The following is a 21,554-nucleotide window of genomic DNA, read 5'->3' on the forward strand; positions in this document are numbered from 1 at the left end:
TTGAAATGACACAACTCCTGACTGGTTGCCAGATACAGGGATGGCATCGAAGATAACTGGTTTCAGAGTCAGGAGGAGCTATGTGTGTGGTAAGCTACAGGAGGAACCAAGAAGAAACACTTCTTTTTCAGGACTCACTCTTCCAGTTGCTGAAAGGTAGGAGAAATCATGACAATAAAAACATGTTTGCTAGGTGACCACCTTCCCCCTTTTTGTAGTCTCCCCTAATACAAGCAGGTGACCAACAAATTTGAGAAATGGATGTTTCTGTCCCTGGTGGCCAGAGATTATTTCCCCAATAGCAGTACATTCATAAGGAAAAGCACACCAAGAATGCTACCGGTAAAAGCAACTAAGAAAGCCCAAGTTTGTGCAGGAAATCTGGACTGGGCAATAGTTGCTCAAAGAGCACAGGCATGAGATGAAAATGAAATATCCATTTCTTTAGTCTCACAGTCATTTTTACCTTTTAGGAGACTCACACATATGCATGATGGGTAATACTGTTTTATATTTTTGTGATTTGTTGATGTGCCTGATGAGGTTTCTGTGTTTTAAGCTATCTCAATGATAGAAGAAATAAAATGCTTGATGTCCACATTGGGCTTTTTAGAAGGTTCCTATTACCTGCTTTTTGTGAACATGAGCAGTATACTTAAATTTGGTTTCATAGATTTCTCCATAGTTATTGTTGGGTGGGGGGCAATGAATCATAAAGACAGAGAGTTACCTCTGGATGAACTGAGACAATGTGAAATACAGAGGAAGCCCTTTGTGGGGAAAGGATTCTTCTGGTCACATTTAAATATTTTTCTTTGTGACAAGAGAGCGAGGTGAGGGGAGGAGAATTGGTTAAAATAGGTGTTAAAAGGCACTAAAACCAAATATGAGATTTCAGTATAATTATTTGAGTTTACATATCAAATTAAGTTCCGCATAGCACTTTTCTCAGTTAAATCTAAGGTGGGGGGAGTAGTACAAGTATTGTTATTCCCATTTGGTGGATGAAGAAACTGAGGCTCTGTGAGGATAAATGCTTCCCTTTCCCATGTCCAACAGCTAGAAAATGTCCAAAGCAGAATTTGAACCTAGGTCTCCTGACTCCAGGTCCAATGTACATTCCACTGTGCCATGCTGTCTTCTAAACAAAACATTGACGAATCCTGACCATTCAGATGAAGTCAATCACAGATCCTTGAGGAACACAACATTCAAGGACATCTGGTTAATAATCTGTGATTTCTTCCCTATGTGTGGGATAAAGTCATCTATATAGTTTGTACTTTTAGAGAGTTGCCTAAGGATACCTGATGAAGTGACTTACCTAAGATCATAATGTGTCAGAAGTAGAATTTGAACCCAAATTTCCAAGTCCAGCATCCTATCCACTATCCAAAACCATATTGCCTCTCTTTTCCCCACATAACCTCAGAGAATGTTAAATCTGGCCTGTTTATCACTCATTATAATTTAGTGTCAAGACTGGGTTTGAGTTGCAGAGCTTTGTGGACAAGTGACCAAGGGCAAGTCATTCAGTCTCTTTGAGTCTTGGTTTTGTAATCGGTAAAAGGGGGATGATAACCTCACAGTTGTTGTAATTTGTGAGTCTTAATGAAATACATAAATGTGAGCTGTTATAATTATTCATTATTTTATTATACTATAATAATTATCATCTTGAACTAATAACCCATTCAAGTTCTCATGGAGGTTAAAGATGACCGTGGGCTCTGCTACTGGATATGCTGGGGGTGAGAAGGAGAAATGGAGAGAGAGAGAGAGAGAGACAGAGACAGAGAGACAGAGACAGAGAGACAGAGACAGAGACAGAGAGACAGAGACAGAGACAGAGAGACAGTGAGACAGAGAGAGAGAGAGACTTCAAGAAGGAACCCAGAGATGAAGATGTGTCAAACAGGAACCAACCTTTCTGCCCCAGGGTCCACCAGGTTGGATGCTAGGTGATGAATGTATTGACCACAACAACTCCTGAAGACCATCCACTAAGTTATAAAGTGGCTCCAGCCCGCAGATGGCTGTGAGAGGTGAACTCACCCTGAGGAAATTTTAAGTATTGGGGTATATATAAGTAATTCTAATAGAACTAGAAGCAATAATAACTCTCATAAGCCATATGCTGGGAGAGGGCAGCACAGGGTAGTGGACGGTGGAGTGAAACGTGCAGGCTGGACGAGGAGTCAGCAACACCTCGGTCCACTTTCTGCCTTCTAACGCTTCCCAGCGGTGTCAGTTCCCTCGCCGGTAACATGGTGATAAACATAGTGCCTGTAGTACCTACCCCATAGTCCTGTTGTGAGTTATGAGGTGTTGTGTGTTTAACAAGAGGCTTTATAGCACTACAGAAACGTCAGTTATGATGATGGTCTCTTCTATGCTGCGTGGTGAAATCATAAATGACCTTGGAAAGCCCTCCAGGAAACCACATGTTGGGGAGGAAGGGAGGTGGCGAGGGGTTCAGTCTCGTTTTTCTTTCCCTAAAGTTGCTTTATTCCTCAATTCTGGGCCCGCAGGGGCTTCTCCCAGGGTGTGGGGACCGGGGCCGTCCCTTGCCCGGGAGGCACTGAACCCCTTTCCTGACCGTCTCCAGGGTCGGGGGGCACTGATTACCTGAGAAAGAGAGTGGAAACACACAATCAAAAATTCTCCTTCCCGGCTCCAATGGTGCGGAGAGGTGGGAGCAGGGGAGAAGCCGCTTGCTTAGGGGGCAGCCTGGTTTCCCGTGGGAATGTCAGGGCGCTTTGCCAGCAGGAGAGCGCATCCTCCGTCGGGAGAGCCGAGGGGCACTAGGGACCCTTCTCCTCCGCCTGAGAGAGGCAGGCGGGGGAGCCAGACAATGGGGGTTACCAAGGCAACAGAACGCCGCGGCCGCTGCGGCGGGCATCCTTGGTGCTGAGCGAACACCGAACGCAGCCTTGGCGGTTGCCGCGGCAACCGAACGAAGGGATGCCCCGTGCGCTGGGAGCTCGAGCTGGCAGGAGAAGGAGGAGACGGCGGGGAGCGATGGGCACGGTGCCCGCCGCAGGAGGGGATGAGGGCGCGCCCCGCTTCCCACCCTTTCCTGTTCCTTGACCGCTTCTCTGGGTGGGGTGAGGGCATGACCGGAGCACAGATCATCCTTCCCCTAGGAAAGCCTGCTCACTCTTTCCACATCCCCAGATCTGCTCCAAAAAAAGCCCCTGTGTGCGAGCAAGAAGAGGGGGACCCACGTGCATGGGGAGAGTATAGGAGCGAGCCAAGTAGGCGCGCCTGATTTGAGGGACCGCTCCCTATCCGCCCTTAGCAATCTGCATTCAATCCAGTCTTAATCGAAGCTCTAGGTTCTCCCTTCCGAGCCCAGAAAAAATAGCACCAGTTCAGACAGGTCTGGGGTACTGCCATCCCTTCACAGTGGCGTTTGCATTGTAAAGGATGACTGCTCACGTTTGTTTGGAGAACTGCTTCTCATGCACTATTTCATTTGATTTTTTAACCAGAATTTGTGAGATCAGTGGTACAAGTATTATTCCGAGTTTACAGAGGAAAGTTAAAAAGCTGCCCAAGGTCACACAGCCAGTCCTGTGGTTAAACAGCTCTTTCCATACCGCCAAAGGCCGTCTTGAGGAGGGAGTGATTTAACACAAAGGAATGTATTGCTAATGGGGGAAATTTCGGGGGAAGATGGCTAAAGAAGTCCAGGAAAGGAGTATTTTTTCCCCTCGCTCAAATCCCATTTTCATAGCAGGCACAGCCTTCACTATTCGGGAAAAGGTAGGTCTGGTCCAGAGTAACCTATGCAAGAGTAATAATTACAGCCAGTCAATAAACATTTATTAAATGATTACTGTGTGCCAAACACTGTGCTAAGTGCTGGAAATAAATATGCAAAATGGTGTCCTCCCTCAAGAGACTTACAGTCTAATGGGGAAAGACAACGCACCAGTCCTAGAAGGAATTGCTGGGTTAGTTGATGAGGTGGTCACACATCCGAAATGGACAACATCAGGTTCCTTGGCCTTGTGGTGTGTGGCTAGCTCTACAAATTGATTTGATGCTCTGCATTAACTTCTCTGGGCACTGTGTTCTTTATCTGTAAAAACGAAGAGGGTTATAATTCATCCCATTTCCAGATTTGGAGTGTTTTATACTTTTGAGTCATGTCAGCCAACTGCCCTTCAGCCTAAGTGATTAAGTAGTCCTTCAAATAAAACTTGATTCCAATGGTAGAGTTAAATGATGGGCTCTCAAGGCACCAAGCAAAGGAGAGCCCACCTCCTCGATCTTCCTCCATTCAACAAGGAAGAAATACATCTTCAACACCTTTGCAATCCCCAGGGGTCATTTGGACAATATTTAATGTTTAGGGATTATGGAAGGCAGCTATTCGGGTAGGGCTGAGTCCTCTTCTCTAATACTTATTTTTCTTTAACCTTCAACAATCCAAGTAATCAATCTGCAAGCATTAGAAGCTGTGTCAGGTTATTTAGAGATGATGCCTTTCCAGGAAAAAAGAGGGATTTAAAAAATGTCTGTACTTTTGCATTTGGAAGTATGGGGGAAGAAATTGTCTTTGTTATATGGTATACGGTTATACAAATTGTCTTTGTGATACAGTAAATGGGAAGGGGGGAGTAAGGAGTGGGATGGGGTGGTAAGAGGGTAGGTAATCATCTCAATCCCCACAGGACCAGAGTGCTGGGTCATTGACTTGAGGATGCAGGCAGCAGGGTGAAGAGTAGTTATCTGTGCCAGCTGGCACTAAAAAGATGAGTCTATTAGATACTTGGGATTGACTTTAACTTGATTTCACCTGGATAAAAAAATGTATTGGGATGGGGTAGGGTTATTCTGCTATGGATATATTTGGTCCTGGCACTAATGGTTTTTTTGTTGTTCAGTAGTTTCAATTGTATCTGACTCTTCATGACCCCATTTGGGATTTTCTTGGCAAAGATACTGCAGTGGTTTGCCACAGGCAAACTGGGTTATGTGCCTTGCCCAGGGACCCACAGTTAGTGTCTGAAACTAGATTTGAATTCAGGAAGATGAATCTCACTGACTCCAGACTTGGTACCTTACCCATTGCTCCACCTAGCTGCCCACACTAATAGCCACATAATTATATTAAAAGGGAAGTAAGGTTTCTAGGTCCCAGGTAGCTTTAGGTTTGGGAGGTCACTATTATGTGTTCCCTTAAAATGTTCATAAGAGACCTAATTGGGTCACCCTAAAGAAAATGCTGAGTTATTAATAAAGTAACCCTTCTAATAATATATGCAACCTGGGAGTAAGAAGGGAAGAAAACTGTACATACAACAGAAACATAGAAGTTTGGCTTAGTCATCATATTGCTTCATGCCTTTGGACACATCTTTGAGCTTCTTTTTCTGTGAAAGGTGGAGGGAGATCGTTATCCCTACGCTGTGACGCACTGAATATAGGCAGTTATTTACAAAGAGAAGCACATGGTCACTAATTCTGGTCTTGTTTTCTCATCGTCCTCCTTCTTAAGCTTCATGGAAGTCAATAGAAAGAATACTGGACTTGGAATGGGTCATATGGGTTTGAGTAATCTGTTCCTCAGATGAAGGCATACATGGCATACTCACCAAAACTGCAGATGAACAAAGAATAGTTAGTTAACCCACTGGATAGCAGATTTAAGATCCAAGAAGCTCTTGACAGGTTAGAGTATTAAGATTAATCTAATGAAATGAGGTAATAAGGGATAAATGAAAAATCTTATATTTGGGTATGAAAAATCAAATGACAAGATAAGGGCAGTATATAGAGATATCTAGGTCTCTATAGGTAGCAGTTCTGAAAAATATCTGGGGTTTTCGGTGGACTGCAAGTTTGAGATGAATTAGCAATGTGATGAGGGATCGTCACCCTTGGGTGGGTAGGCTTTATACATTGTGACATTGACCCATGAGTAAGATCCAACCCTACCCCGGCCCCTCCGTTTTGTGTTTGTGAGAAAGAGCCAGTATCATAGAAATACCCCAGCATGAATGAGTTGTGATGTTTTTCATATATCATTACGTTACTACTGAGGGAATCTTGTAGTCACTCAAGTTCACAACCGTGGTGTCACCCTTAACTCCTCACTCACCCCGAATGTCACAATCACTTGTCAGATCTTGTCTGGAGCATCTTTACTCATGAAGCCATCACTGTAGTTCAGGCCCTTATCACCTCTCATTTGGAATACTGCAACAGCCTCCTAACTGGCCCCCTCCCCCATTCCTCTATACCTCCCTCCAAACTTCCTGTTCTTTGGGCTAATTATACTCACATCCACGATGGATTTAATTGACTTTAGCCACACAGCAGCTCAGAACTCCCGAGCTCGTGATCCAATAGCTCCCCAGCAGCAGGGATTAGGCAGGTGGGAGCTACCATACTGGCAGATAAGTATTTTTCGTTTGATAACTCCTTCTAATGGATATAGCTAAAATAGGATGGCTTCTCCCTCAAAGAGTATTAACAGCTAAATACAACATTTCTTCCCAAACTGTGTAAGTGGTGAATAAGGACATTAAAAACTGGACAGAGATGAAAACGATGGAAACAAAGTTTATTTTCTGCATAAACTCCTGTAAATTACAAAGACAAAAATGCTAGACTATAGTGTATAACTTTTCAATATTTAACCAGGATACTTGTAATAAATACGCATAATGAAACAAAGTAAAAGACTAAAATTGTCAGGAAACCTATAAAATGTCTCAAGTTTTAGATTCTGCAGCATTTGTGTGCTGAAATATTTTGTGTGTGTGTGTTCTCTTAAGTGCTGACCCCCCAAAAAAGTCCTTTCACATTTCTTTGGAGCTTTTTCAAAATTATCAAATTACAGTTAATTAAACAACTGAAGTAACACCAAGACCTATATTATTTGACAGGAAGTTTTAAAGCCATTTTGCTTTGCCAGTGTTTAGAGAGCATGTGCTCTAGACAGCACTGAATTCAGGAAGCCTTGAGCCACACTGTCCATTCAGTCAAAGCAGACACAGCTTCTGGGTGAAACACCTCAAAGATTTTTTTTTAAATATTTGTATACCTCAGTAAGAACAAGGCCATAAGTGAAGCTACAAGCAATTTAGACAAGTTTTAACTTCTAAGTATGGCACAGGAATAGAAAAGTATTTCTTCCTTAGATATTTGCTATGCATTATGAGGGCTGGACCATATCAGGGTTTTACCAATTTTCAATGACTGGTATTAGCCATGCTCCCAATGTTTGGAAAAGTAAACACAGTTATGATGTCCTGACACTTAGCCAAAAGAGCAAGGCGGATGTTCATCAGGAATGCTTGACAGCTCCAAGAGCACAAACAGATGGCCAAACCTCCTTCCTAGTATCTGCTGGGACTTTGTGATGAGCTGAGAGTATTTCTAGTACATTTTGCTACAGCTGAAAACTTTTACCCAAAGACATTTTAAGTCTAAATCATGGTTATCTAAAATATTGTGTTAACATAGTGTAATGCAAATTTTATGTAGTAAATGGCTTAGGTACCAAAAATCTGTAATGGCCAATAAAAATATAATGGAGAAAAAACATCTTTACAAAAGTGAGGTTAGGAACTACGAGGCATTTCTTTTAGTTGTAAACGAACTGTTTACTGTAACCCCTTGTTGAAAAACATGGACTTGGATTTCCTGAGCTTTATGGACAACACTAGTAGTAGGCAAGCTTGCATAGGTTGTTTGCAATGTGTCATTTAAAGGTTTTTTGTTTTCTGAAATCTTTAAAATCAACTCATTTATGTTTTTAACCTATATATTTTAGTTAATCCTATTCATCCAATTGCTGGACTGAACAGCACAGCTCTAAGAGATGAAAGGTAGGAGAAGGGAAAAAAAAATGGTTGGGAACTAAGTATGTACTCCATCCAGAGGACATGATGAGGGGGTTTTGTAGTGTACCTTGTAACCAGTGCCAGGGTTAATTTGGTTAGCAATTAAATCATGTTAAAGGTTAATGTCAGCCTAAAATCTTGAGTGCTTCTAACTAAAAGTAGGGGTGGAGGGCAGCCATGGGAAAAGGAGTTGCAACAGCATTCACCACAAGATTTGCAACAGCTGGGATTGACTAACACCAAGACCTGTGGGGGTTTGCAGGTCACCACCATCCAACGGACCATCTCAGTGGAGTCCCTTAGTCGCACAGACCCAAACCAGGTGTGTCATCAGCTAGCACCAAGATCTGGACTTAACAACCTCAGCTCATCACAAGGCTAGTACTTTAGGTCTTAAAGTCAACAGACGATTCTGAAGAATGGAAGGTCTTCCCTTGGGGACAGTCCTCAGAAGTCCTTGTGTAGGGAAGAAGCTTGAGAGGGCAGCTATGTGAACTCACAGTGCATACAAACAGATGAGAAAAATGGCAGTGGCTGCCAACCTTAACTCCTGCTTTAAGGCAAATATGGCAAATGTGAGGGGTTGGCACTGAGTCCCAGAGTCTCTCACTTCTTTTGTGATTGGTTTTTACACATGGTGAGGATTTGCTTCAGTACTTTCTGGACATCTTCATCCATCTGGCCCTAGGAAATTCAGATAAAAATACAATCAATATAACAGAGAACACATTTGAACAAATATAGACCATAACATCCCCATTACTTGTGGTGAACCATCTGACAATCATGAAGCCCTTTACCCAGAAACTCTTCTATCCCCTCAGTAGGGAAAGGGTCAGCCCTACTGTACAGGTCTGGATATTTCACTTCCAGAGGAAATTACAACAGAGGTCAAGTGACTTTTCTCTCAGGTATTCAGTGACCTAAGGCTGCCACTGGCCAATGTTATCAAATCTAATTAGTTACCACATTGAAGTCTTAGCCCCAGGCAAGTAAGTCATTACTCCAAATGAGGACAACAAGGATAGGATTCAGTGGAAAAACTCATCACCACCAATGGAAACACTAAAAAACCACATGTTCTGTGGAATATACATCAACAGTACCATCTGACTATACAAAGGAGAGCAAATTATTAAAATACTTCCAGGGAATTCTGCCTCTCAATTTCCCACTTAGTCTTTGAAGAAAGGAGCTGAGAGGGAAGGACACAATTTCTTCCAGTAGACAAAAGTCAATTAAAAAAAAACCCTTTAATATTTTAAATTAAAGAAGCCCCTGCTTTTTGCCCTCCTATGTCAGTGCTCGTATCTGTTGTTGGTGTTTTTTGTTAAGTCTGCTTCTTTGGATGACTTAGCTAATGGGACAACTTTAAAAAAATTTTTTTTGGTTAAGAGAGAGGGGAGATATTTCTGTAGATTGACTGTACCTGTACAGCATACAGAAGATGCATTCTGTAAACTGAGACAATCTCCTGGTGTTGTTTCTTGGACTCCTGGAATTTAAAAAGATTAGTATGAAAAGGAGTTCTTAGTCATTAGGAACACCTAATAAAAAGTTGGGTCACAGTGATGTCTGTGTCCCTCAGATAAAGGAGGATGCCATGCTAATATGTGAGGTTTCTGGCTTTTAGTCTTTACAAGGCCAATTATAATTCCAGAGACATGAGAATAATTTTAGGAAAGTCTTACCATTTAATATCCTAATATGGCAGATTATCCAAATGCTCAGAAAAGCTATGATTCCATTGGTTTGGAAGGGGTGAGGCCTGCCAACACTCTAACAAAGCAGGTTAACAAACTACCTGTGACTTTGTACGTAAGTCTTAGTGACATGCCTGAGACATAGAGAGTAGTGAAGTGACTTTCATGGGCTCACCCAGCTAGTATATGTCAGGTGAAATGGGAACTCAAGTATTTAGGACTCCAACCCTCACTCTCCAGCTACTATATAATTCTGCCTCTACATCTCCTTATTACTATTATATGAACTACAACAATAACTGATGTTCACATATCACTTTACAGTTTACACACGTGTGTGTATATATATATGTGTGTGCATGCATATTTATGTATACATGTGTACATGTACAAGTGTATGTGTGTCTATGCATGCACACACACACACAGGTACAGTAGATAGGCCACTGGGCCTGGAATCAGGAAGACCTAAGTTCAAATCTAGCCTCAGACATCTACTAGCTGTGTGACTCTGGGCAAGTCACCCAATACCTATGTGCCTCAGTTGCTCATCTTTAAAATGGGGATACACTGGAGAAGGACATGGCAAACTACTCCAGTATCTTTGCTAAGAAAAAAAAACAATGAAAAACACATAGAGTTGTATATGACTAAACAAGTTTTATACATACATGTCTGTGTGTTTATGTGTGTCTATGTGTAGATAAGGTTATAAAAGCTTTTGTATGAAGAGAAAGGCATATGTAAAACTATAAACAACAAAAAGCCCCTTTTCTTCCTAATTAGATGCACTCCAGTCAGTCTTATTACTGCATGGTTAGCGTGTGTTCATCCTTCGTTGCCAAAGAAGACCATACCATCAGAGAAATGATGACATGACTTGCACTTGACTTTGTTCTGACTGAGGGAGGGCTGTGCAGGTCACCAGCCTCACTTGTCCCCCATAGCCATCTGAATCCAGTGAGCAGATATTCCTCAGGATAACTGGAGATGACCCAGGATGAGGCAATTGGGGTTAAGTGGCTTGCCCAAGGTCACACAGCTAGTGAGTGAGATTTGAACTCAGGTCTTCTTGACTCCTGCACTGGTGCTCTATTCACTGCGCCACCTAGCTGCTCTTGCCACGGTTAGTATTTTTGCTCTGAAGGAGTAGGGGAGTCAGAAAGGTGAGCATCTACACTGGCTTTTGCATCTGGTACAATGAATCACTCAGAAACTGAGGGGTTCAAACAAACAATACATTTAATAAAAAACATATCCAAACATGCCCCGCATAAAAGCACCAGGTACAAGATGGTTAAAGAAATAACTCAGGAAGATAAAAGTTAACAGCAGGGAGGTGCCCTAAGGTTTTGGGGAGTTCCCTACTAAGGAGCACTTTATAGTCCACAGCTGGGACCCCAGAGCAATCCACCTGAGGACAAAGCTATCCCAAACTGTCCCAGATTTGAACTAAAGCTTCTTTGCTCACAACAGTACCGGTTAGTGTTATGGGAGTATGGAAGGGGTAGGCATTAACTCATGCCTCTCCAGTTCTACAATATCGAGGTACCAAAAGGATGGCTATGTTGAGCTCCTAGAACGCTAAGGACCAGTGCCAGTTCTTCACTGAAGACGTCACTATACTCTTAAACCAGAGAAAACTGGGAGACAAAGTTACCCTCATCTTCATTATATGATAAATATAACTGGGATGCTTGTCAGCTAAGAACTAGGTGTGTGTGTATAGAGGGACGGAGGGGAAAGAAGATATTTTACAAGTTAGATCCAGCAGAGCATCCAGGAATGAGGTGAAATTTGTGTATATTGGATCATGAAGATTCCATCCCCCAATAAAGAACATTCTCTTGTAAAATCCCTAGGCAACTTGCAAAGGTAGAGGGGATTTCCTCACTGAGAATGCCTCATACATGAAGTCACAGGGGCAGTCCCACCTTCTATATAATTGTTAGGGAGGAATTATTTTATTTAAAAAATTATTTTAAAAACCTGAGGTGAAATCTTAAAAAGCAACTGAGCTAGAGAGTAAATGAGTTAGTGATTGGGGGGAGGGGGGACAGGAAGAGGAGGTAAATGGGAGAAGTCTGGGGCAAGGAAATTAGCATTTACATAGTACCTACCGAGGTCAGGCATGTGCTAAGTGCTTTATAAATATAATCTCATTTCATCCGCAAAACAAGCTGGCAAAGTAGGTGATGTTACCACCCCCATTTTACAGTTAGGTAAACTGAGGCGAACAGAAGTTAAATGACTTGTCATGGTCACACAGCTAGTTAAGTATCTGAGGCTATATTTGAACTTAGATCTTTCTGACACCAGGCCTAGTGCTCCATCCACTAGCTATTGGGAGAAAGAGAAAAAGAGACAAAGGCAAAATAATGGAGAATATGGGAGAGAAGGTGAGTGAGAGGGAGGAGAGGGGAGAAAGAGAAAAGAAGAGGATAGGAGAAAGGGAAAGGGGGAGGAGGAGGGGAAGGGGGAGGGGGGGAGAGGGAGAGTTCAAATACCTTTTACCTGCCCTCCCAACTCCCTTTGTTTTAGTCATTATTTCCATCATTTCACCTTTACCTCCAGGTAAACCAAGGCAACTCAGGTCACTCCCCCAGTAGATCATTTTTTAGTTTCCTTCAGCAGAGTTGGCTCGTGTTGCTTCACTTAACCTGATAAAGGAAACCAGTCCAAACTCACCGTCAGCTGATTCTGAAGCTGCTTCACTTGCTGCTGCAGAGCCTCCAGCTGCTGACTTTGCCTCTTGGATGCACTGGTAGAGTAGGAAAGCTGAGAGAGGCTGTTCAAAGCTTCCTTTAATTTGATGACTTCCTTGGACATCTCATTTATCTAGTGAAACGAGAGCTGCATGAGGATGCTTGCAGAACTAAATGTCAAAGGCACGCCTCTAGTCTAATCACTTCTACTAACTTCTCCTACAATGACGTTACTACAAAAGACAACTGAAACATTTTTTAAGAAGACATGCTTATGTCCAATTTAAACAGCATTTGCATTCATTTTTTTTTTTGTACTGATGGGCCTAGTTTATAAGAACTCTGGCATAGCTTCCTCATTTTATCTCTTAAGGATAAATGCACTATAAAAACAGAACAAACACCCCTATCCTCCGTTTAGAGAAAGAAGGCCATCGTGCCCAGACTCACACAGCTGCCAGGTAGGGGCTAAGTCTTAGGAGTCCCAACTTCTCTAGAGATTACTCTAAAGCAAGGGACCCTCTTTAGGTTTGTTCCATGCTTATTTAACTTATTGCATTTCGGATGGCACTACCTGGTCCATATCCTCAAAAATTAAAACCAAAAAACACCCCTCAAACCATGTTTCTGCCAACGACACTGGAAGCATTTGACAGAATGGTTCATTAGGAATGCAGAAACAGATTCAGACAATGAACAATTGTTCAGGGAGAGCTGCTATTTCTTGTTCTTCCTCTTGTCTGCAAAGGATAACTCTGATTCCTCAGAGAAAACATTCTTCCCTTTCCCCCTCCAACCCTCCTTTCAAAATGAGGCCCAGGGAGTATTTCCATTGGCTTTGGTAGAAACCAATTATCCTAGAGCAGTGGCTCTTAAGCTTTTTGGTCTTGGACCAATTTACTCTCTTAGAAATTAGTAAGGCCCTTCCAAAGAACTTCTGTTTATGTAGGTCTCATCTTTGATACTTGCTTATTAGTAATTGTCTTACTATTATTATGAAAATACTTTTGACCTTCTAGAAACCTTGAAAGGGTTTCAGGGACCTCCAGAGGTCACCAGATCACACTTTGAAAAATCTCTCCTTTAGAGAATAGGATTAAAATTGAAGATCATTCAGGTTTTCAGTGGGAGGAAAAATGGAATTTTTATTTAAGAAGTTTTGAAGTTGGTAGGTTTACTTTTGACAGAAGACACTGGTTAAGTTTCTGTATAATGATTTTTATAGATGCATGGATTCCAAGCATTGAACAACTGAAAATGCTTTATGGACCTTTATTTTTAACACTACATGCTTTTAAATGAATGAATATCCTATTCCTGGTTCTTTAGGCTGTCCTGGAGACCAATCAGTCCGCATATTCAAGGAAGATAAAAAAATTATGGGAGGTAAGTGGTAAAGAATACTGTTTTATGTATTGTGGTATCGTTGGTAGAAGATGAGTAGTCTAGAGATGAGAGTGAGTAAAACCTCTCCCCCCCTTTTTTTTCCTTTAGGCTAGTAAACCTTTCAGTAAATTCCTACAGGTGCATTACAGGAAAAAAAAATGTTTCACCAACCTTCTTGTCTTTATCTTCTTCCAATTTTGAAGAGCTCTCAGAATATCTTCTCATTTCTGTAAGTTCTTCTTGAGCTTGCTGGCACTTTTGAAGAAGTTCATTTACCTCCTGTTCCTTAGTTTTCAGGAGATTCTGAATACTGTCCTTTTCCCTTTTTATCTGTGAGACCTCATTTCTCACCTGAGCCACTTCTAAAGATACCTTCTCTCTCTCTTTCACTGAATCCTTCAATTTAGATGTCAATGAACTCACTTCACTTTCCAAAGATGACTGGAGTTTTTCATAGGAGGCTCTAGGTACCATAGCGTCATTCATTGCTGCTTTTTCTTCCAAAAGATGCTTCTCAAGGTTTGCCACTTCAGTTTCCTTTCCTGCCAGCTGCTCTTTCAGACTGCTTATTTTTTCCTCCATTTCTTTGGCAGCATTCCGGAGTGTGGTTATCACTTGCAAATGTTCCGTGATGGACACGGAATTCTGCTTCTGAGCATCAACTAGTTGCTTGAGCTGTGTTACTTCATTCAGTACCTTTGAATACTGAGACTTCATTTCAGACAGCTCATGTTCGGCTTTCACCCTGGACACATTTGTCACCTGAATAAGCTTCTCGTGCTCATCTTTATGGATATATTCAGAAGTGACATCCTCCAGCGACTTCCTCTTCCTGTAGTCCTCAAGCTCAGCCTGGGCTTCCTTGTACAGCTGGGAGAGCTCAGTCACCTGCTTGTTGAGTTCATCGATCATTCTGTTCATTGCTTCTTTCATGTCTCCCGCCTCATCACTGGATTCCTGTGGTGCCTGACTTTTCAAGGTGTCTTGTAATTTCTTGATTTCTTCTTGAGCGTCTTTGTATTTTTCAATTAAAAAGGCTTTCTCTTGGTTCATATTCTCAATCACAGAGCAATATGAATTTCTTATTTTCTCATAGTCTTCCACAGGTGGCTTGATGGCCAGGCTTTTCTCCTTTTCTTCAAGTTTCCCTTCTAACTCTCTCACTTTCTCTTTATTTCTTTCACTTTCTTCTAATGCATCCTGTAGCTCTTGCTTGAGCTTTTCAATTGCTTCATCTGTGGACCGCAGCTCATGAAGATCAGAGTAACTGTTATCTTTCCTTTCTGGAGCAACAAGGCCTAATTTCATCTGCTTCTGCACATTCAAGACCTCTTTCATAGCCTCTTCATACTTGCTCTGGGTTTCCTTTAGTTTTTGGCTGAGGTCGGAGCCATTCTCTGAAATCTCAGAGCTGTTTAAACAAATTGATTCTGGAACTCGAGACTGAAGCTGGGCTTGTAACTCCCTCCTTTCAGCTTCTGAGCTATCCAGTTTCATCTGCACATCCTGTAAAACTTCCTGAAGCTGCTGAATTTTTATGTCACTACTGCTAGTGGCTTTACTCAAAGTATGGGTTAAAACAAAGGCAGAGGTTTCACTCGGTTTATCTGCTAATTGGACCAAGTCAGTCTGGGTAGAATGATAAGAGTCAATGCTTAAGTCTGCCTCCCCCTCCTTGGGTGTTCTGGCCTGTTAGAAAAAAAGAAAAAAGAAAAAAAAAAAAGAATGATAAGGAGCTGACCAAGTAATTGAGGTGGGAAGGAAGGATCTCACCACCTATTACTTGAATGGGACACCATTCCCAAGCAATGTCCCTTTTCTAGGCTATGCAGTCTTAAGGAGAAATGTCATTCAGAACGTGGGAGAAACAACACACGTCCCACTGGGTACTCATCTGTTTCACAGACTAATACTGCCCCACTACTAAGATGAAATCCCCTGGAATGTCTTGAAAATGCCACAAATTATTGGTTTTCTCTGAAACTGTCAAGGCCCTTTTCCTAAGAAGAATGTGGGATTTTTTTTCCCTCTCTTTTCTGTGCCTGGGAGAACAGATCCCTTAATAATATTAACAGCTAACATTCATATAATGCTTACTATATGCCGGCACCATGTTAAGTGCTTTACAATTACTTGATCCTCACAATCCTGGGAGGTAGGTACTATTGTCTTCATTTCACAAATGAGGAAACTGAGGCAAACAGAGATTAAGTGACTTGGCCAGGGCCATACAGCTAGTTAGTATCTGAGGCTGAACTAGAACTCCAGTTTTTTTGACTCCAGGCCACTGTACTACTTTACTGCCCATGTTGCATCAAGTCCATTGTTATTATACAGTCATTTTTCAATTGTTTCCAGCTTTCTGTGATGCCATTTGGGGTTTTCTTGGCAAAGGTATTAGAGTGGTTTGTCATTTTCTTCTCTAGCTCATTTTACAGATAAGAAACTGAGGCAAACAGGGCTGTGATTTGCCCAGAGTTAAACAGCTAAAAAGTGTCTGAGGCCAGATGTGAACTCCAGAAGATGAGTCTTCCTGATTCTAAGTCCAGTGCTCTATCTATCCATTGCACCCTCTAGTTACCTGAACCTAGCTGTTACCTAGTTGAGTTACCAAATGAATTTCTAAATGATTGGTGTTTTCTATATCTGTAATTTGCAAAACTATTAACTGTATTTGACCAAAAAGAAACCCCAAAAGCAAAAGTGTGGTCTCAAGATCTGGTTTGAAACTAAAAGATACTAAAATTAAAAAAATGAACTCATCCTGAATATCCCCCGTATGGCCCTAAAAAAAAAAAAATCAAGTAATCTCACATTATAGAACATATCTAAAAATTTCAGCTTACTTACCTTTAATTTGTCTTGTAACTCTTTATTATGCAAGGTTAGAGAAGCAACTTTTGCCTGCAAGAGTATGAGAAGATCTTGCTGGTCAGCCTCATAACTCATGTCCAATAAACTATCAGCACCTTAAAAAAAGAATAGAGTTCATTAAAATTGAAACTGTTGTTCTTGCTCAATTGCATCTGACTCTCTTTGACATCATCTGGGATTTTCTTGGCAAGGATACCGGAGTGGTTTGTCATTTCCTTTTCCAGCTTACTTTACAGATGAGGAAACTGAGGCAAAAAGGGTCAAATGTCTTGCCCAGGGTCACAAGCTACTAAGAGTCTGAGGCCAGATTTGAACTCAGGAAGATGAGTCTTCCTGACTCCAGTCTGGGTATTCTATCCACTATGCTACCTAGCTGCCCTGAACTGAACTCCAAAAATGGCTTTCCTGCCCATTTTTTTTGTATGTGACAGTACCACACCGTTCTACCAAACTCAAAAACCCCAGTTCTGGTTTTTCTTCTTCCTTTGTGTATCTTGCCCGCTGCTCTTTTCCTAGCTCAAGTCCCTGTTGCCACACTCCTAGACTACAGCAATAAATTGATCATTGGATCAAAGACTGAAGTGATTTTAGGTCATCTAACCCCTTCACTGGAGAGAGGAGGATTGTGAAACTCAGGTTAAGTAATGTGTCCATGGTCACAAAGCTAGTAAGTGGCAAAGTCAGGAATTCTATAGCCCTCAGTTCCACTGCACCACAGGAGTATCTTTCCCTTCCAATTCACCCCTCAGCACTCTCAGGATTCTTAATGCGCTGACTCAACCATGTTTCCTTGCTCAAAAACTGTCAATGGCTCCCTACCGCTTACAGGAAAAAGGACAAAACTCATGTAAAATCCAAACACAGGAGCATACAGCAGGCACTTAATAAATGTTGATTTTATCTTTATCACTGGCATCAGCTCACATCTTTCCTTGAAATGATAAGATGAAAGATAAAAATTCTTCCTGGGGAAATTTTGCTTTTGCATCCAAAGGACTTGCTCTATTAGCAATTTTGCCATCCGACAAGTTTTGCTTTCAGTGAAGGGTATGTACCTATATCAGGTTTTGGTCTTCCACTGACAAGGTCATGGCACTTTGAAAGGGTCTAGGGGGTGGAAAGGATTTTTACCATTTTAAATGGGGGTAATTTTTGCACCAGATCCACTCCTGTATTTTGAAACTAATGCCTACATATAATAATTAAGTCAATTACATAATATCACTTCATTAGGAAATGGAAAGCTTAACATAGCGACAATTTAAAGGCCCATAGGCTAATATAAGACATATGGTAATCTGTCTCTAAACGTGTGCCCACTAGGATCTTCAAAGGCACATGGAAATTCAAATCCAATCAACATTTATTAGGCTCTATTATGTGTGAAGCACTGTGCTGGAACTGAAAAGAGATAAAGGCTAGTCCCTGGAACAAGGATAATCATCCTCGCTCCATCCCTGATACTCCTCCCCACCCCTATCCCAGCCCCCTAGCCTTTATACCTTACCTGCAGTACTATCACTCAGTCGGTCTTTATCCCGTAGAGAGCTGACCTCTTCCTGCTGAGACACAAGGTAACTTCTGATTAGGCTTCGGAGAAACATTTTCTTCATTAAAAAAAATACAAACAAAACACGCAACTCCTACACACCATGCCGAGTGAAGTCAGGTAGAATTGTAGAATAAGAAGAGTTTCTTTCTTTTTTTGGGGGAAGAAAAGCAACAGATTTCAACATGGCATTTCAAAATGGTAACAAATCTCTGAAAATCCCCATTTCTAATTTAGATAGGGAGAGAAGGAATAGTCTCACGTATGTAATAAATTCAATGAACAAATGTAACAATGTTGTTATTAAAAAAATTATAGCAGGTTTTAAGCATCTATTTGTTGCATCTAACAACTTTAAAAAAATTTTAAAGACTTGAGTCTTGCCCAGACAAGAAGTTCAGGGGCCCCTTAAGGGCCTGGCCCTACTCTGACTGGCATGGGAGTTCTGACCTGCTTTGTTTCCGATGTGGGTATATTCATTCCTTCTGGGGCAATGTAGTGGTGAGCCTCCACTCCTGGAGGCTTACTGAATCCATATGGCTACCCCTTCAGCTTGGCTCATTCTAGCAGCTCAGATCTCCCAAGCATATAAGATCTACCAGTCTTAGACTCCCCAGAAGTTAAGAATGAAGGTCTATATCTGGTCCATCTAAAAGCTTTTTTTAATGAGCCGTGCCCTAAGATCAGAAAAGACAAGGCTACCTCAAGTCTTAGCTGCTAATTGCCCCCTTTTTGGGGGGGGGGAGAGGGGAAAGAGGAAGAAATCTTAGACCTGTGATGTAATTAGCTAGGGAACTCCTAATTTGGAACATCAACAACTCATTTACAAACTACAATTTTAAGAGGGTAGCCTGGAGAACTAAGTAGTTAACTGACTTGCCCACTATCACACAGCTAGTATAAGTCAGAGATAGGACTTAAACCTAGGTCTTTCTGATTACAAGGCAAACCCTCTACCTATTAAGTGATTTGCTAAGTTTAAAAAAAATACTGAAGAATATTGTGGGTTTGTTTTTTTTTTAGCACTTTCATATTATGGCTTAAAGAAATGAGAACTGAAAATAACCTTAGAAATTATATAGTCTGATTCTCTTATTTTACAAATAAGGAAATGAGGCCTAGAAAGGTTAATGGCTTGCCCAAAGTCATATGGGCAGTAAGTAGCAGAGCTGGATTCAAACACAGGCCCTTTGATTTCAAATTAAATTCTCTTTTCATTGTTCCACAATCTATCTTTCCTGCCACCCCCTCCCCCCATCCTCTCTGAATAAGTTATCTGGCATTAATAATCTCCTACCAACTTTTAGTTAAGACAACAACAAAGAATACACATAAAAAAACTAAACTTAATTGTGGATAGAAAGATTATCTCATTTTAAATGTTTTAATTTTAAAAAGTGCTTATCTGCCCTGATAGGGGAGCCCTAGATGATTTCCTCTAACTCCTTTATCCCAGGAAATCTTAATCCGTAAATCTCAATCTACACAGCTAAAAACATTCCTGTAATTTCAAAGCCCGAGAGGGCTCTCCTACAAATAAAATACTTCATTTGGATGAATAGTAGATAATGATCCCAGAAACAATTTTTTTACAAGGAAAACCTTAAGCAGTCAGACTTTTTGCAGAGGAAGAAGGTACAAGAACAAGGGGAATAATTCTTGTTTTTAAAACAGCCTCATTCGTAACATTTCTCCCCCCTCCTGAAAGTGAACTCTTTTACCTTCCTCTTTCCCCAATCACGTGGTTATTGGCAGAATTCCTGTTTGGAATGCATGGTTTCTTTTGAGTCATTGCCACATTAGCAGAGAAAAGTATATTAAATTTCAGAAGTAGAACTACTTTTTCCTGACTCAGAGGTCTGGAACACTGATTATAATATTCAGGGGAAGGGAAAGATTAGCTACCCAGCACTGTCATCAACCATTATCTTCTTTACATAAAGATGAATCTAAAATGAAACACCTTGCTGGAACAGCCCTGAGATAAGGGGAAGTGGGTGTTGTTCAAAGTTTCATTTTAATCAGTAAAGATTTTATTATCCCTCCCAAGCTGTGGTTGTTAAGCAAATATGTATTTAATGGAAATATTCTGTATGATTATACCTTGAAAGACTGCTCAGGGAAAAATACTGGTTCTTTTCTTGACGATGGAGTTGAAGTTACTGAACGTGGCGTAGACAGGTCACTCAACTGAAAAACAAAAAATAAAATCACTAACAGAGGATGTTTCCTCACTTGTGTAGGTCAGAACCAAGGTGGCAACTTAGAGACCTAACCCTCCTGGTGAGTAACAGTCAAATCAAGTTTTTAACAGAAAAGTTTATCTATTTTCAATTCAGTTCAACCCCAAACTCAAACAACCCACAGCCCATGAAGCTTTCTTCGAGCTGAAGAAAATGACAGATAAGTAACGAAATTGCTTTTAAAGACACTCCATGGAAAAAACATCATTCTCTATGGTAGGTAGATTTCTTCCTTTGTGGAATATCTGCATAAAATTCTAACTGCTAGGATGTTTTGTTTTGTTTGCAATTCCACTAATTTCTGGACTTCCCCCCTCATTGAGTCACTGGAGACTTAGGTAATGCACATAAACTTTATATTTCCTCAGTTTTGACCCAATTAGGATGGTACATTAGGGGAGAGGGGTGTGATCCAAAAAACTTTTTTTCTGATCAGCACCACTGTTCCAATTCTATTTGTACAGATAACAAAGAATTGATCATAAACTTAAAATAAAGCACCTTTAAAAAAAAAAAGTTCAGTCATAACTTTTTAGCTATATCTGCTTTAGCCTCCCTGACATCCTGGTATATTTCTCCCAGTTTTGTGATAAAGCAAAAGAAACCTGTTTTCATGACTGGTAATGAGATCCCTTTGCTGTCCTATGCAAAGTAATGTTAAGAAACAGATCATGCTAAAGTTCAAGTGTATCATTCAATTTCAGTTCTATGACCCCTTCCTTTTAGTGCTAAAGTTAAAAAAAAAAGTCTGACTTTGCTACATTATTCTTTTTAATTTAATTTAATTTTACCTGGGAAGGACTGATAGGAGGTGGTGGAGCTCTGCGTTTTTTGGGAGTTCCACTTCTTTCTGAGCTTATTTTAGAGACTTGATCATGCTGGAAGTTTCACAGGCCAGAGAATGGAGGCGGGTTAGTCTGGTTAGTAAAGTCTGAGCAAGTAGTTTTTCAAAACAAACAAGAAAAAAATCTCAGTAGCACATGCATTTCTTCTTTTCGCTCTCTCTAAATTTACGTAAATACCTGGGTCTGAAACATATGACCAAAAAAGAGATAGTATTCTATGCATGCTAAGCTTCCTTTTGGCACTCCATGCTTCAATAGGAAGGAAAAAGCATAAACAAGAAAACAAGGTGGTGAAAGATTGGGAGGAAGACTCATTTATTGCAGTCGTTGACTTAGCCAATATTTATTAAATGCCTACTGTGCAAAAAGCGGTGTATTGCTTTTAAT

At 41.0% G+C, this 21,554-nt stretch overlaps 2 protein-coding genes across 25 annotated transcripts in view; both read right to left on the reverse strand.

Moving 5' to 3' along the window:
* TTC23L (tetratricopeptide repeat domain 23 like) overlaps window positions 1-2,856 on the reverse strand; it is a 52,210-nt gene extending 49,354 nt beyond the window's left edge. For 2 of the 3 annotated variants that reach the window (XM_072605878.1, XM_072605875.1), the window contains exon 1: window positions 2,629-2,856. The gene's annotated coding sequence lies outside the window, so the exon portion shown is untranslated. Of the gene's footprint in view, window positions 1-1,926; window positions 2,057-2,628 lie in introns of all 3 variants that reach the window. The other variant, XM_072605877.1, reaches the window with a different exon arrangement.
* Window positions 2,857-6,556: 3,700 nt separating this feature from the next.
* RAI14 (retinoic acid induced 14) overlaps window positions 6,557-21,554 on the reverse strand; it is a 179,539-nt gene continuing 164,541 nt past the window's right edge. For 9 of the 22 annotated variants that reach the window (XM_072605852.1, XM_072605847.1, XM_072605853.1 and 6 more), the window contains 8 exons: window positions 21,114-21,200; window positions 20,183-20,269; window positions 18,038-18,092; window positions 16,507-16,625; window positions 13,828-15,345; window positions 12,254-12,403; window positions 9,292-9,357; window positions 6,557-8,546 (listed from right to left, as the gene is read on the reverse strand). In XM_072605852.1, coding sequence (XP_072461953.1) covers window positions 8,469-8,546; window positions 9,292-9,357; window positions 12,254-12,403; window positions 13,828-15,345; window positions 16,507-16,625; window positions 18,038-18,092; window positions 20,183-20,269; window positions 21,114-21,200 — 2,160 coding nt within the window. In that variant the 3' untranslated portion in view covers window positions 6,557-8,468. The remainder of the gene's footprint in view (window positions 8,547-9,291; window positions 9,358-12,253; window positions 12,404-13,827; window positions 15,346-16,506; window positions 16,626-18,037; window positions 18,093-20,182; window positions 20,270-21,113; window positions 21,201-21,554) is intronic. The other 13 variants (XM_072605864.1, XM_072605865.1, XM_072605863.1 and 10 more) reach the window with 3 other exon arrangements.

The sequence above is a fragment of the Notamacropus eugenii genome, chromosome 4 (assembly GCF_028372415.1).
Source record: "Notamacropus eugenii isolate mMacEug1 chromosome 4, mMacEug1.pri_v2, whole genome shotgun sequence".
In the NCBI taxonomy this organism is placed as follows: Eukaryota; Metazoa; Chordata; class Mammalia; order Diprotodontia; family Macropodidae; genus Notamacropus; species Notamacropus eugenii.